The sequence below is a fragment of the Kwoniella shandongensis genome, chromosome 6 (assembly GCF_008629635.2).
Source record: "Kwoniella shandongensis chromosome 6, complete sequence".
Classification (NCBI taxonomy): domain Eukaryota; kingdom Fungi; phylum Basidiomycota; class Tremellomycetes; order Tremellales; family Cryptococcaceae; genus Kwoniella; species Kwoniella shandongensis.
The window spans coordinates 128,378-144,369 of NC_089292.1; the positions used below are offsets into that span (position 1 = coordinate 128,378).

General features: G+C 50.1%; 6 protein-coding genes across 6 annotated transcripts; 3 read left to right on the forward strand and 3 right to left on the reverse strand.

Moving 5' to 3' along the window:
* Positions 1-1,088: 1,088 nt before the first annotated feature.
* On the forward strand, positions 1,089-3,700 carry CI109_103367 (uncharacterized protein; the record flags this gene model as incomplete). The annotated part of the gene is made up of 5 exons (XM_032005595.1): positions 1,089-1,127; positions 1,333-1,592; positions 1,687-3,010; positions 3,071-3,233; positions 3,297-3,700. The coding sequence occupies 5 exons, from the start codon at positions 1,089-1,091 to the stop codon at positions 3,698-3,700; spliced, it is 2,190 nt and encodes a 729-aa protein (XP_031860084.1).
* A 657-nt stretch (positions 3,701-4,357) lies between these two features.
* Positions 4,358-5,631, reverse strand: CI109_103368 (uncharacterized protein; the record flags this gene model as incomplete). The annotated part of the gene is made up of 4 exons (XM_032005596.2): positions 4,358-4,466; positions 4,541-4,737; positions 4,988-5,240; positions 5,333-5,631. The coding sequence occupies 4 exons, from the start codon at positions 5,629-5,631 to the stop codon at positions 4,358-4,360; spliced, it is 858 nt and encodes a 285-aa protein (XP_031860085.2).
* Positions 5,632-6,173: 542 nt separating this feature from the next.
* CI109_103369 (uncharacterized protein) lies at positions 6,174-8,040 on the reverse strand (the record flags this gene model as incomplete). Its single annotated transcript, XM_065967287.1, has 8 exons — positions 6,174-6,274; positions 6,333-6,891; positions 6,969-7,160; positions 7,226-7,323; positions 7,390-7,474; positions 7,568-7,657; positions 7,722-7,809; positions 7,907-8,040. The coding sequence occupies 8 exons, from the start codon at positions 8,038-8,040 to the stop codon at positions 6,174-6,176; spliced, it is 1,347 nt and encodes a 448-aa protein (XP_065823359.1).
* Positions 8,041-8,351: 311 nt separating this feature from the next.
* CI109_103370 (uncharacterized protein) lies at positions 8,352-9,841 on the forward strand (the record flags this gene model as incomplete). The annotated part of the gene is made up of 6 exons (XM_032005598.1): positions 8,352-8,565; positions 8,627-8,748; positions 8,815-8,949; positions 9,012-9,194; positions 9,270-9,375; positions 9,438-9,841. 6 exons carry the CDS (start codon positions 8,352-8,354, stop codon positions 9,839-9,841), a joined length of 1,164 nt encoding a protein of 387 aa, XP_031860087.1.
* A 214-nt stretch (positions 9,842-10,055) lies between these two features.
* Positions 10,056-11,852, forward strand: CI109_103371 (uncharacterized protein; the record flags this gene model as incomplete). Its single annotated transcript, XM_032005599.1, has 8 exons — positions 10,056-10,198; positions 10,251-10,306; positions 10,372-10,450; positions 10,589-10,724; positions 10,830-10,973; positions 11,112-11,215; positions 11,289-11,347; positions 11,521-11,852. The coding sequence occupies 8 exons, from the start codon at positions 10,056-10,058 to the stop codon at positions 11,850-11,852; spliced, it is 1,053 nt and encodes a 350-aa protein (XP_031860088.1).
* Positions 11,853-12,085: 233 nt separating this feature from the next.
* CI109_103372 (uncharacterized protein) lies at positions 12,086-15,855 on the reverse strand (the record flags this gene model as incomplete). Its single annotated transcript, XM_065967288.1, has 13 exons — positions 12,086-12,185; positions 12,249-12,979; positions 13,037-13,219; positions 13,270-13,392; positions 13,451-13,849; positions 13,902-14,315; positions 14,368-14,574; positions 14,668-14,735; positions 14,794-14,896; positions 14,951-15,238; positions 15,304-15,411; positions 15,472-15,537; positions 15,604-15,855. 13 exons carry the CDS (start codon positions 15,853-15,855, stop codon positions 12,086-12,088), a joined length of 3,042 nt encoding a protein of 1,013 aa, XP_065823360.1.
* Positions 15,856-15,992: the final 137 nt, after the last annotated feature.

Genomic DNA, 15,992 nt, shown 5'->3' on the forward strand with positions numbered 1-15,992 from the left:
CGGGTTACAGACGGCAAATGTAAGGATGGTGTCACTGTACGTGGTTGTAGTGTAGGCGCCAGTAGGCTGTAGGTGTGACTAGGACTTACTAGTCGGGATTTGTCAGTTAGCATACATACTTGGAATCAAATCTCTCACCACTTTTCTTTCCCTGAAAAGTCGAAACGGGCTCTGTTTCCCTGACTTCCCAAACCCTTTACCGCACTTTCTTGAACCTGAAAGAACCCTTATACAAAGTCGTCAAACCCGAATAATCCGCTACAGCAACCCTTGTTCTTATCAGAGAGAGAGAGAGAGCAACCTCCTACCTACCGGCTGCGCACTCAACACCGTTCCTTCCCACTCCTATCCTTCACCAGATATACGCGCGCACATACACAAGCATACATCTGTCTACATCTCGCATCATCACCGAGATCTGTACATATCTGTGTGAGTGAGTGAGTGAGTGTGTGTGTGTGTCGGTGTCTGTGGATCTCAAGGAACCAACGAGGTCGAGTGTGGTTCATACCATACCATACCATACGAGTATCTCGCAACCAAAGCAAAGTATTCGTATTATTTTGATTAACATATTTTTATTATTTTGTAGTATTCAGGGTCTCCCACTCGCACCTTTATCACTATAAACTCATCTCAGCCAATCAATCCAACGCATAAGGGCCCAACAGAGAGAGAGGGAGAGACATAACATTACCCATTCCAGTAACATCTCATCTCTCCATACAACCAACCACCATCATCATTATTACGTCCACCACTACCACGACCACCACCACCCTCATCCACACAACCACTCTCCATCAACTCATTAGTCAATCAATCAATCATACCATTATCCATACAACCTATCATAAGTCTTAAATACAACACGACTGCATCAACATCACCCCACCTACACCGCGCACCGCGAACGAGTCGTCCGACCTCGACGTCAACAATTCACACGACCGCTCAAACCTCTGCTTTTGACTCTGCTCACTCTCACCCAACTCGGCGATAACCGTAGAAACCCGAAAGACATTCCGGTGATCTGATACGCACAGTCCGAGCATCACCCCCACTCCCAAGCCAGCTGGGTAGTAAAGATGGCTTCGGGTTCTTCGTCATCCGCCACCGCAGACGTGGTGAGTTCACTTAAGAGATGCTTGGCCAGGCATCATTAGCAAGGGAAAAAGGGTCGGGTCGGGGCGGGGGAAAGGGGGTCACCCTCCTTCTCCTTAGCAACGCGCGATCTTCGTTCAAACTTCGACCCCCTTGTGCTTTGTTTACAACATCAAGTCGCGTGACATCTCAAGAAGCTTCACTGACACAATGTTGGCCCGTACACAGCGTCCCACTCCACCCCCTCTCGCTGTTCCGACACCCACACAACCATCCACCTCGGCATCGGCCGCAAATTCACTTTCCGCTTCTCAGGCTTCGCAAACAACATCTGTTCTCACAGAGGACGAAGAAGACCTCGAGGATTATAGACCGGGTGGATACCATCCCGTCAACATCGGGGATGAGTTCAACGAGGGGAGGTATATCATTGTCAGAAAATTGGGTTGGGGTCATTTCTCTACGGTGTGGTTGGCGAGAGATAACAAGTGAGTAGTCGTATCCTCCGCGTGGGAAAGACGGTGCTCAGTCCCTCCGTTTTTGCACATTCGATCGCTCCACGCTGACTCAAGTCTTTCGTAGCACACAACGGCATGTCGCACTGAAAGTGGTCAAATCAGACGGGCACTATACCGAAACTGCACTAGACGAGATTCAGCTGCTTCAACGCGTTGTCAACTCGTCAGAATCACACGCTGGACGACACCACGTCGTTGGACTCGTCGACAACTTCAGACATACAGGTCCTAACGGTAGTCATGTCTGCATGGTGTTCGAGGTTTTGGGTGAAAACCTGCTTGGTCTTATCAAACGATATCAACACCGAGGAGTTCCCCAGCACATCGTCAAGCAAATCGCGAAACAGGTGCTGCTCGGTCTCGACTACCTTCATTCGGAATGTCGAATCATTCATACCGACTTGAAACCGGAAAACGTGCTCATCTGCATAGAAGATGTCGAGTCGGTCGTACAAGCCGAATTAGCATCATGTCCCGCTGCTGTTCCAACAAAACTCGTTGGTGTTCCTCCCTCGCAGGGTCGATTAGGCAATCAAACACCTCGAAAAGACGGATTGTTCATTGTTGGCTCTCAACCACTTCCCAGCCCTAGCTCGAGTTACTCGAGTAGTCCGATGCTCGACAAGTACGGTTTCGGCATGAGCAAGATCTCGGGTGTGGACGCGTTCCCGAAGAGTAACAGCGTGGCATCGTCACAAGTGAAGAGATCCACAACTGCAGAGGCTCTGGGAGATGGACTGGGAAATGTGAAGCTTGCAGAAGGTAGCGGATTGAAATGGGAGAAGACAAAAGCGCCAGTCCCAGCGCCAAAAGGACCATCATTGTTATCGCAGCAGATGAACCACCCACCAGCATCACCTGGTCTCAACCCAGTGGGCGGCCCCAGCTCAGCGTCCGCTTCTACCGCTCCAACCCCTAGCCAGACCATCATCTCCACACCTGCAACAACCCCCGAATCTTCAGGAGGAGTCGCCGACGAGCTTAGAATCTCAACATCTGTGATGTCAACCGAATCACTCTCTCCACCAAACCACTCTGCCGCTCCAAAAGCACAAACAGGACTTGGTGAGTCTATCGCAACCACCAACCCAACTACGTCGCCTGCAACGTCTCATGTGAACAATCTTCAAGACCAAGAAGCCCACCACAACCCCGATGATGGTCAAGTGGCCCCCGTCGCCGGTGATCCCAACACCCTCCCTCCGCCTTTCCCATACGACCCGGTCAGCTTGGAGAGGATAACGGTGAAGATTGCCGATCTGGGTAATGCTTGTTGGGTCGATCACCATTTCACAAACGACATCCAGACGAGACAATATAGATGTCCGGAGATTATCTTAGGGACAAGGTGGAACCAGAGTGTGGATATCTGGAGTGCTGCGTGTCTGGTGAGTGGATGTGCAAGCGGGTCTGCATTGGCGGTGTGCTAATAGTATATCTCCTTTTAGTTCTTTGAGCTCCTGACGGGAGACTATCTGTTTGACCCTCAACCGGGGGTCAAGTACGATAAGGACGACGATCACGTCGCGCAGATAATGGAGCTGCTGGGAGAGATGCCGCGATCTTTGGCGTTGTCAGGGAAATACAGTCACGAGATGTTCAACCGACGAGGTGAGTCAATTTGGATGGGCCAATGTACAGCATCGAAAGCTGATAACATTCCCTCTGCTATAGGTGAACTGCGCCATATCACTCGGTTGCGATACTGGCCCATGACCTCTGTGCTTCGTGAGAAATACCTGATGGAGCAAGAAGATGCCGATCTCCTCGCATCATTCCTTATGCCGATGCTCCATTACTATCCCGACAACCGAGCGACAGCGGCCGAGCTGGTCAAACATCCGTGGTTGGAAGGTGTGGTGGTTCAAGGAGAGCTGGAGATGGCACACAGCTTCCACCGTGCGGAAGTGGAGAGATTACGACAGGAACAAGGGACAGCGGGTAGCGACGAAGCTGGTGCCGGTGAAGAAGATGGCAAGGGGAAGGGAAAAGGAAAAGAGGAGGGATCTTCAGTCTTGAAAGAGGTTTTGGGATTGGGACCAGCCGTCAAGGGGATGGTGGGAATGGGTAGGATCTAAGCGCGGAGTCGGTGAGGAATGGGGGGAAGACCATCCAATCATGAGGCGTGTACGATTAGGGGGAAGTTGTATGAGGCTGAGGGGCAAAGCAGACCTTTGGAGAGCAGGGTGCGCAAGACAAAATAATATGGCATATCGCGAGTGAGCTCGAAGGGGACAAGTCAATGCTGGGCAGCGGGCGATGATCATTCTGCCTGAAAATATAGAGAGACAAGGTTGTGGATGACGACGAAGATGACGCTTGTATCTGAAATGGGAGTTGAGAGTTGAAGAAGAGGTTTTTAGTTGTCATGATGACCCGAAATCTAATCTACTATACGACTCGTTTGTCTACACAACACATTACTGAATTATAGATTTCCTTTTTCCTGTTTTTATATGGTTTGTGGACCCCTTTCATAAGTTATTACCATGATTGATGATGACAATAATCTGATCGTACGAGTGACCCGAGTTAGAAGGTGCTGCTGAGATGGGTGCGATACAGTATGCGCCGTGGATTGTCTTTAAGGGAGGAGTGCTCTCATGAATGACAACATGTGGTGCCAATGCTTCGCATTGCAGGGTGACGGAGTAGTCGTGTTTGTACAAGCTTGTTTATGCACATACAGTATGGTGACGCTACAACATTCTCGACTTTGTGCACTAGACAGCAATTTAAGGGCGACCTGCGTCTTTCCGTTCTTCCTCCTTGTCAAAATATTGATCACTCTGTGTTGATGACGACGACGACGTTGACTGTGTGACTTTGTTCCATTCGACCAAACTGCGAAAACGAAGATCATGTCAGCGCATTGTAGTTGACCGTTTGCGGAGCATAGCGCTCCAGTGAGCACTCACCTTTCGATATCATCCCTCTGAGGAATGGTAGGATAACGACGCACATCCATATCATTCAAGAAGAAACAGAATGTTATCATCAAAATGATTGTGATGATGAATCCCCAGCCGGGTCTGACGGCTATTATGTGGTCTGGAGAAGTAGGTGAGTCTGTGTCGAATAGTGGGAGGAGGATGAGGGAACAGCTTGTCAGGACCTGTAGGCCAGTATGAATGTGGTTACAGTACGTGTAAAGTATGGGTGGTTGGAAGGCAGTATGTCAGCGGTCCGGTCAGTACACAGTATACAGTATACAGTACAGCGGTGCGGTACGAGTATAGGATATAGAAGTTTGGGCAGTAGATGGCAGGTCGTAGGTGATGGACGGTGGGTCGATGTAGTGGTGAAGGAGGAAATGTGTTGCCCCCTCGCCACAAAAGGAACCGAGGTGGAAACTCCCCACTCACAGCTACGAGCATGGCCATGCTGGCCTGTAAGGCCATCATCAAAGTCACACTTCGCCATACCAGATCAACGGTCTTCCACCTCTGTCCCGGTAGGCGGTCTGGGTTAGGTGATGTGTCCATGTCTAGTTCCAATTCTGATTGCGGGTCGGGAGGAGGAGGAGTATTGTAATGATTGTATATGACCATCGAGATGAGAGTGAAGAAACATAGTCCGCAAAAGATAGGATAAGTCAATAGAAGTGGTATGATCGAGCTACAATTCGTTCCAACCAAGAATCAACAGTCAGTAGACGATTCATCCGCCTCTTTGAACGAGAGAAGGATCGGAGAAACGCCCAAGCTCACCTCGTCATACGGCCTAATAACCTCGCATCACATTCGACCTCTGTCGTTCCTGACCAACATCGACCAGAAAGTGTCACGCTGATATCTTCTTTGATCTGGTTGACAGCTCCAGGGAAAGGAAGAAGCGCTTCGTATATCACTATTGTACTTAGTGCTTTTGGACCCGCACCTGCACCGGCACCGGCGACGTTGAGAGAGGTGGTTATGGCGTCGCCGAGAGAGGTGGTTATGGTTCGATGAAATGATTCGATCAGCTCGTTGAGAGTCAAAGGGACGGATGGGAGTATCGCCTCCATCATCGATTTCGGTTGTTAGCTAGGACAATCGAGTTCCTGTGAGCTTCAAATGTGTCGAGAAAGAATCGGTTTGTTTTGGGTAATTGAGCTGGTCAATGTTGCGGCAGTTGTGCTTTTTGGTTGAGTTGACTTGATCTAAAGTATCGCTTTACTTAAGACATACACAGCCAACAAGGATGGCACACACAGGATACCCGAGCCCGAACACGGGGCTTCCTTTGTCGAGGGTGACAAAGGACTGGAAAGGGGTACTTGGCCGACGGTATGCCGACGTCAGGCATCCTTTGTGCTGCCTCCCAATTCTCCGATCTCCGAAAGTGAGCTGTCAGTCAGTCGATGGAGGGGGAAGGGTCGACTGTCCATCACACAGAGGGGTCGACATTCCCAGTCTGATCTCGTCATACCGTATATCCAATTTTAGTGGCATTGTAAGTATTCGAGGCAGAAATTAGTAGTCCAAATCCGTTCTGAGGCCATCACCCCGCGATACAATATAGCATACATATACAAAGGCGCTTTGCTCCTTACCTCCCGACATGACTCGTTTAGTCCCATTCGTCGTCACTCTCGTCTTCCTCATCATCACTTCCAATATCCGCTTTTCGTTTGGACAAAGCCGCCGCCAAACTTGATGCAAGATCGGGTGCTACGCGAAGGTCAATATAAGCTGGTGCCAATCACTCGCGTATACAAGCTAGACTCACTGTCTTCCGTCGCAGCGACAACGGCAGCAGCAGCACCTGCACCAACTGTAGCACCTGCCAAACCACCTGCCAAAGGGGAAACCCTCTGTTCTGATGGGTCCACCTTCTTGAGAGCTTGAACACCTTTCCCTTGTATAGATGCGAGAAGAGCAGAACGTCCACCGCCCCCTGCAGGAGGAAGAGGGGGTGCCAATGGAGGAGCGGGAGGTGCACCTCGTCCCGGTGGTGGTGGAGGAGGCGGGGGAGGCGCTCCCGACCTGCCAGGAGGAGGTGGAGGTGGGGGTGGTGGAGGTGCACCCCCGAATGATGGAGGTGGCGGCGGTGGTGGAGGGGGTGGAGGTGGAGCAGCACCACCTCGAGATGGCATAGGTGGGGGAGGTGGGGGTGGAGGAGGGGCTGTGAAAGGTGGCGCTTGTGATGGTCGACCTGGAGGAGGTGGTGGAGGAGGGGGAGCAGCCACAGATCCTGATCTTCCTGCACGTGAGGCAGGAGGTGGGGGTGCCGGCTTTCGTCTCGATGTCGGAGCAGGCGGTGGTGGTGGCTTCTTTGGTGCTGTGGCCTGTCATAGACCATTAGCTTAGAAAGAGATGATTGATGATTTCCGCCAGAAATCATTAAATATGTCAAATCACTCACTTTCTGTATGCCCCCTTGTTGGCTGACGAAATCTTTGATGAACTTCTCGTTTTGTTGAATCTCCTTGGCCGAAATACCCTTCGAACTTAGTTGTTCCAGCAATATCTGCCAACTAGGATCCACACCAGAAGACGAGAATCCCTTTTCGGAATCGAAGCCCATATGTGCCACATGTTTGAACGATCCGGCAGACTGAGGGATCAGACACCATTATTAGCCGAGCGTTTCGTTATCTGATGCAGAGGTGGAATACATGCCGGTCCAGAGATCATGGAGATGTCAATCTTGCCGCCTTTCTTGTTCTTCTTTGTGGGTGTGGCCTTCACTTTCTCCTTCTTGTCTTCCTTGACTTTGGCTACAAACAAGTGCAATCGTCAGCGAAACCTCCAAACGGCAACCAAGACTATTGTTCACCACCCACTAGCATATTTGTGTCTGTTCGCAACCTTTTTGTAGAAATCGTGTGCTTCAGACTCGGAAGCAAAGACGAATGCTATTTGAGATGACTACGAGACTCAAACAAGTCAGCTGGCCGGTCTTGACGAGTTTCATACACTACTCCCATTGCCGTTTTATGGCCGCATAGCAAGCACACTCACATCGCCTTGCCATGTGTGAAAGAACGGTTTCTCCTGATTATATTCTATCTCATTTGGTAGTTCATGCTCCCAGATTACTCCTCGGAAGGACTACGCTCAGATGCATGATTAGTCAGCTACCTTCGAGTCTGAAGAGGACCAACAGCTGGCTCACCGAGAGATCAACTATTCGGAACCATAATCCGCCTTTCGCCTTGTCCGCACAGAACACTAAAGCTCCTTCCGCACCAGCATAAGACCATCTTCACGTCAAAAGCGAAAACACATCAGTATCAAACATCAAAGGTGAAAGTGATAGATGGTTATGACTTGGGTTCGAGGACCAAGCTGTGCACTCACGTTCTCGCACCCTGTTTGGCTTGATATACTCTTGCAACTGTAGCTGTGACGATCTTGTTGGTAGAACTCGAACTCGGTACTGCCTTTTTCACTTTCGCCTTGTCGTCCGCTGACAACGTTGTCGAAGCGCCCATCTCTGATATTGATCTGTCCCGTCAATGGTGAATAAGATGCAACTATGGTAATCTAATGTTCGTAGCGGTAGGGATACACGATCAATCACTCGTTGGTTCGTTCCCGGCGGTGTGGTGGCAATGACGCTGACCTCTGAACTCGGATATGACCATGTGCCTGAAACACTCACCTTTTATTATTGTTTTACCAATTATCAGGCTCAATCGCTCGTGGTCGTCTTCGTTCATGGGCTCTTCTTTGCTCATTCATCTCAATCTTTAATTACAAGTTGATTCTCATCGCGTGTACACCTATCTTCACCTAAACCAAAATGAACGGCTATTCCTCGTTCAATGGACCGTCGACTTCTGCCATCGCACCTGCCGTGCCGGGAGGTATCGATGTCCCTTTAGGATCTACCAATCAACCGAGATTGTTAGTTCGGAATCTCAATCATCAAGAAACGACGTTCCATCTCAGCGGTGTAGAGCTGGCCTATGCAAATAGTCTGAGAAGGGTCATGATGGCAGATGTACCGACTATCGGTAAGCTCCTCGCATACGCATCGCAGCGTGTGAGATACTGATGGTTATACACCGGATTTAGCTATTGACCAGGTGTTGTTCATTCAAAACACGACACCTATACCGGATGAAATGTTAGCGCATAGAATGGGTTTGGTACCTCTTATCAGTCGAGGTGTAGCAAAAGGATTAAGATACACAAGAGTGAGATCAGAATCTGCTTTAGAACTTTGACTGATGCTTCAGCTGACACGAGAATGGCCTGAGTAGGATTGTGATTGTGATGAGGGTTGTTATTATTGTATGGTTACGTTGAAGTTGAAAGTAGCATTCAGAGGAACGGAGGGAGAGAAGTTCATGCGAGTCACGAGTGATATGTTGGAGATTGTCCCGAGTCCAGGAGGGGTGAGCATGTTTCGCGCTGTCTTCTGCTATGGAAACCTCTTATGCTTACTCTTTCGTCACAGCCACCACCGCCCAACCCTTATGGACCACCACCAGACCTTTCAGAAGATGATCGACAAATCATTAACAACAGAGATTCAGAGCTGGGACAACCGGTCGGCAAGGGTCAGCCAGGCGTACCACCTATATTGCTCGCGAAGATGGGAAAGGGACAGGAGATTGAGATTGTTTGCAAGGCATACAAGGTGAGTTGACAATTAGCTATACGCGACGAACTGGTTCTGGGCAAGCTGACCGCCAACAACTTGCGCAACCTATAGGGTATCGCTAAACATCACGCCAAATGGTCGCCATTGTCAACTGTTGCATTTGAATATGACCCTTACAACAAACTCAGACATACTACGCATTGGTTCGAGACGGATGGTGCGTTTTTTTATATCCAACACAGAGAAACATTAAAGCTGAATATCGCTTTCACTGATTAGAACACGCCGAGTGGCCCTTATCTGCTAATGCGATGTTCGAGCAACCTCCTGATCCTTCCCAACCGTTCGACTTCAATGCTGTCCCCTCTACATTCTACTTCAACGCCGAATCAGTCAATTCTATCCCGGTACGATCAGTCGTAGAACAAGGATTGGATCTGTTAGTAGAAGGCTTAGCGGGGGTGATCCTGGCGGTCCAGAAGGAGACAGGTGTAGATGAGGATGAAGGTGAAGAAGACGCTGCGTTAGTGGAGCCTGATTTGGGACCGAATGGTGGACAGCAGCTGGATGGATATGGAGGTGGTGCGGCGCAAGGGTACGGTGGTGGTGGTGGCGGCGATGGGTGGGGAGGACAAGGTGGTTGGGGTGGTCAAGGTTCGGGAATGAGTCCTTTGCGGAGATAGAGTGTAGTGAAATCATCACATCAATATGGCATTTCATCACAGACTTCCTTTCAGATACTACACCCCTGACCCTTCCTTTGGTGATTGACATTGGGCTTTCGCTTTTGACTTTTACTGACGTCTGCTGCGAGCCGTTTGTGATTCTCTTAACCTCATCCATATTTGACTGCTGGGGAAGACGTCTCTGCTCGATAACGACGACAGAACGACGATAATGCCGAGCATAGCTGAACAACTCAAAAAAGCAGAGGAAGATCTTGCCTCTGCTGAAAAACGAGGATCATCAAGTGTCAAAATATACGAGGCACAAGTCGAAAAGCTTAAGAAGGAATTGGAGAAACCACAACCGCATCCAGCGTGAGTTGAAAAACACTCACCCTGCAGTGATTCTGATGTTGGTATACTGTAGATTGCAATTCGGACCTTATGCGCAATGTATCGCGATCATGTCAGCGATCAGTCTGAGTACGTGGAGAGAGACCTGTGCTCCGACACACGTCCAACTCAATAGCTGACCTTGACGTTTGCAGTGATGTCGGTCTGTCCTATACCGTATGAGATGGTACCCTTCTACCGAATATTCAGCACAGTCACCATCATAGCTGTCGCGTGGGTGACTCTCATCGCTCTGCATTGGTTAACGCTGTATCACACCGTTTTGTCACTCACCAGCTGATTCTCAGCCGACACTGAATCACTACTGGAAGTGTAGCACGTTTGAGATGCTGACCACCCCTCTTCTGCTAGATGTTACGCCTCTCGAACCGCTGTGATATACTATGGTTATACCCAAGCATTGGCGAAATTACCAAAACCTGACGATCCAAATTCAGCTCGATTCGCAAAACTGATGGCTAGTAAGAAACCCCGACAAGATCTATGGGTGGGTATGCGTGGACCTGAACACTCCCAAGCCAAGAAACACTGAAATCAGGCTATATCAAAGTGATACCAAAGATGAAATGCTGATAGTGGTACATCCGTACAGGCCCACACACGTTCTCATCCTTCTGCGTTTCTGACGACACGCCAAGCTGCACCTCGTCTGTTCCCATTCCCGTTGGGTAAGACCCGTCCGGAAGCTGCTATCAAAGATGAGCTCTGGTGGGAAGGTGGGAATGCTCCGCATGTCGTGAGTGGCTCGGCCCCCAACCTCTTCTTCTTCTGAACACACTATGTCTACCATCGCTGCGATGTCTTGCTTGATCTCGCTGTGGGGAAATGTCGAAGAGGAACACAGGCTGACTCTGATTTCGCATACTTGACATAGGGCCACTTCAATCGACCTAAATTACCTCATCCTCCAATGCCTGACGAGAGTGTGTTGATGGCACGAGTAGAAGCGAGTATGAAGCGCGAAGCGCAAGAAGAGCTGTGAGTCTTCCTGTTTTCCTGAGTTTCCGAGCCTGCTACAGGATGTTGATGGCTTGTACTTGCTCATGATTAGGTGGAAGAAGAGGATCCGATCGATCCAGTTCTTGTCGGTGATTGTGATCATCTCTTTTGGTGAGTTGAGCAAATCCTCTTAACCTTTCGCTGCAAAACGAGAGTGACTGGAATCGAGCGCTCTTGATCTCGTGTCCCACTTTTGGAGCTAGATCACTACCTCTAAAACCTGGTCAACCCTTACTGACGTCGATCTTTTCTTTCCTCACCCCCCTCGCTCCTCCCTCACGCAGTCAGCAAACCCATCTCTATCGCTCTCCTATGCTACCTAATCTACACGACAATATCATCCGAGATCCAATCCATCCTCACCCCACCTCCAGATCTCGACGAAGTCGAATCATACATCCAAGACCTGACAATGTCATCGCGTAACGAATCGGCTCCAAGACCAACTCAGATGATAGGTGGCATGTCATACATCTACGAACCGACACTCGCCGCTGCTGCGGGAGTAGGAGGTGGGGTTAAACATAGCGCGAATATACCGATCGAGAAGGTTGTTCCGCCAGTTTTGATGACTACGACAAATAGTTATTATGCAGGACCAGGTCCTGCCAAGTGATCGAGCGAGCGAGCGAGCGAGTGCGGGAAGTAGGAAGCTGGAGAAAGTACTGTATATCAACTATTTGCGCTCTACTGCGTGCTTCTCTATATGGTTACTGCATTCATAACTGCCATTCAAATAGTCGGACTTCGTCTATGTCGCTCATAAGCCACCATGCATATCATACTATTTACACACGACCACAATTACAGCAAACGGCTCATATGATTGCACCATCTATTACGACTTTGTTACATTCCTCCACGAACCATACGCCTAACCTCTGCGCCTGAAATCTTCGCGTCCACATTGTTCATCTCGTCCTCTGTGACTACCTTTTTCCCAAGTGTCCTGCGTCATCAGAAGTCCATATCAGCTTGGCGGTCTTCCGGTTCCCAAAATGCGTTCGCTCACCTCTTTTTCTTTGTTGTCGTCTTGATGGGCAACTCATCCTCGTCCTCGTCATCAAGCTGTAGTTGCCCAACTCTCTCACTTAACGGTCCAGGGGTAACCACCTCAGCTGCAGTAGCGGGTGTACTCTTAGCGGGAGTAGACATTGCCGTCTTCTTTCTGGCGGAGGTTGCTGGTGTCTTGGCAGCAGGTTTGGCTTTCGTCGCTGCAACCGGTGTACGAGGTTTCGTTGACGCTCTTGGTTTGGTTGGGCTACCGGTTGTTCGTCTCCGCGAGGCTGCTTTCTTGATAGGAGACGATTCGTCACTCGATGGTCCGTCTAGCTCTTCGTCAGATATCGTGAACGCAGAAGCGTCCGATTCAACGTCTTCCTCATCAGCCTCATCTTCAAGCTCCTCCTCCTCCTCCTCTTCATCGTCGTCCTCTTGTTCAGTGTTCTCGTCGTCGTCGTCCGCCTCATCCTCGGTCGAAGACGATAACTCTTCCTCGTCAGAACTGATCGCTTCAGCAATCGCCTTCACAGCCTCCTCATCATCGTCATCCACTTCGGAGGCAAGTGCAACCTCTTCTCGTGAGGTGTCCCCGTCTGTCCCTTCTTGTCGGGCTGTAGCGGATGGCCTTTTGACCGAGGCTAGCGAGTCACGAGTGATGATGACCTGTGGGATGTCGTGGCTAGATCCGACCACGAAAGGGTCGGATTCCGTCGACACCATGGAGTCATCACCAGATGTCATCTGAGCAAACTCGTGTCAGCTAGCTCTTGATGAGATGGTCGCCTATCGTCGACTCACCAAAGACGCGTCGATTGCAGACTCGAAGCTCTCGTCCATAGTCACGTCCATCTGCGAATCGTCGTCCGTCCTCGAGGACGAAGCCGGCGTGCCACGGAATTGAGCGATACGGTGAACAGCGGGAGTCATAGTTCGTGTGACGATATCGATCTTGCGATCCGTCTTCAAATCGTTGGCCGTGACCTAAAGATGCTCTCAGCTTGCGTTTACTCCACGGACCCTGACCAACCAACCTGCTCATGAAGACGTTTTGCGAAGTCGTCGTGCATTTTCTTCAAGGATTCTTGCATTTCCCTAGCGACTTCTTCTCGGATCTCGACCTCGACCGAAGCATTGCGCATCTCCGACTCGTAGAGCTGCGGCATCTAATCAGTTTCCCATTTTGTGTTGAAGTGCACGTAAGGAGTCGCTCACCCTAGTCTTCATCTCCCTCAATTGCTCAAACAGGTGTTCCACAAGAGGATCTCGCTCATCCTCCGAATCTGATTCTTCGTCCTCTTCAACAACTTCAAGCTCTTCCTCAACCATGACGAACCCTTGAGACTCTCGATCTGCTGGCTCCCTGTTTTTGGCGCTTGACTCTTGCACTTCTTCCGTTTTAGGCAGAACAGGCACCACTACCTTGATCTTCATGGGTCCAGTGACGGCGTGTCTAAAAGCGCTGAATTGGGTACTGATTTGTCGCTTGAGTAGCGGGAATCCAACCTTGTTGGAAGCCGTGGTTTGTATTTCCCTTGCAATGGCAGAGAATCGCATGACGTGGGAGTTTTCGTCAAAGCCAGTGTCGTAAGGATTGACGTTCACTATGATGACCTGTGAAGATAGGTTAGCTACCATCGTTTCAACCCCTAGAGATTTGGCTTACAGCGCGACCGTCGCCAACAAAGAAGTTCTGGAAAACCTCTGTGAGCTTTGAATGTCTGAATGGCACCACGGCGAGCTTCTTCTTAATTCCTGCTGCATTTGGCGCAGCCATCTTCTGTTGATTAGCTCGCAAGACCTCGAGACACTGTCCCAGAACCATGAGGGATTTATTGATGTTGCCCGCTTCCTTCAGTCGCTCGCCAGTAGTTTGGGTGTTCCGCGTCCTTTCAGAGCCAGCAAGATCGACAATAGCCAGTCGAGACACCTGAGCCGAGTCGGGATCCTCTGGTGCGCCATTATGTATGCGGACTACTTTGATAGTGAAAATGCCGTGACTTCGGCTTGACTCTCGGTTGGCAATGGTTCCAAACACCTGACGAGCACTTTGGCCTGATCGGAACACAGCCAGTGCTTCCTGCAAAGGTATAAGGTCAGTATAGCTGGCCATTTGAGACGTTCAAACATACCTCTCTAGTGCGAACGCGGACATCCTTCAACCCTGCGATGTATTTCCCGTTTCCTTCAGGGTCGTTCTTCAGTGCCAAAGCCTGTCGCTTCAACACGCCAGCACCGCCGTTTGCCATAGCTGCTAAGTTGAAGGAGGAGTTGAGAGCACCGGAGAAGCCCATATGTGATGCGCGAGGTAAGCCATTGTATGTCATTCGCGAGCGTGACTGCGAAGAGCTGGAGGACACGCTGGGGAGCACCGAGTCAAGAAGATCGAAGATCTATACCGCGTCAGTACTGGTCGAACAGCTGCTGCTCACCTTCTCATTGTATACCTCTGCGTACGAGACGAACACCGCGTAAGAGAAGTTTCTATCAACCTTGATGGCTGCAGATTTGACAGTCAGCTTGATGCCGAGCAAATGGGCTGGAGAGACATAGCTAACCATCATCGATCCTTGGCTCAGTCTCCGCTGACGGGTCTACCAAGTTGATAGGCTCATCAGGCTGGGTGGTCAGCACTACATCGGCGAGCCCTTGGGGCTTCAGCTATGGAGTTGTCAGCTATGCATGCACGGAATCGTGACTGAGCAATTAGCTCACGTTGACGTTGCTCTCCAAGCCGGAAATCGAGTTGAAGACGACATCAATAGCTCTCGGCAGGACCCCTCTCTCAGGCGCTGAAGCGGTATTTCCACCTTGGATAGTATATGATTTCCCACTATTGCTAACTCCGTACGCAAAGAGTAGACCATTCTCTCCCATGAGTAGCTTCTCGACGAGAGGAAGGGTGGTAGTCGTGAAGAAGGAAGATTGGATAGTCGTCGGTGGGAAAACGCGGTTGAAAGAGTATATGTGAGGTGGCTTGGGCATGTGATGACGAGCTGATTCCTGCTACAATATGGTGCCCAATGTTGAGCTGGGATCAGGTATACGAGGAGAAAGAGTAGACATACAGCGGGAGCTCGCATCAATACGTCGGTCTCTGATTGGATCTCCAAGTACGGTCTCGTTGTCGCATTTGGGTCAGCATCGGCAGGTGAGGGACGAATGCGTAGGTATGCCTAGGAATTGAATGAGCTTAGGCCCACACCAAATATACTGCAATAGACTGAACAGCTCACCTGCAGACTTTCTGAGTAGCTAGTAATGTCATGGCTGGTAATGGTTTTAGGTTTCACCGCTGGGATCTAGCACAATAATACATACATCAGCTACTCGTCCACCCTTCCTATGGTGTCAACGCGTCAACTCACTTCTTTATCCTTCTGCGCAATCTTCCCAGAAACCTTTCTGAATCCTTCTTTCCCCTTCGCAAGCAACCCGCTGGGTCCCTTCGCTCCACTCCCTCCTACTATGGCAGGACTTGCTGTACTTTCTTTCGCCGCTCGAAGTCTCGTCACCCGTCCAGACGTCGCGCTGGGAGGGGCCATTGAGGTCTTGGGAGGTAATCTGGGCTTGGTGGTGGACGTGCTCGGGGTCGAGGCACTTGGTGGCGGTGGTGCCATGTTGCAGGTATTGAGAGTCTGACGAAAAGGAATGAAAGAAGAAGTGTAATTGATTGATAGCTGATGAAAACAGTCACGACCAACGCTCGAGGCGTGTTTATTTGGTTTCTGATGTAGAATTCGGAACCAAATACTGA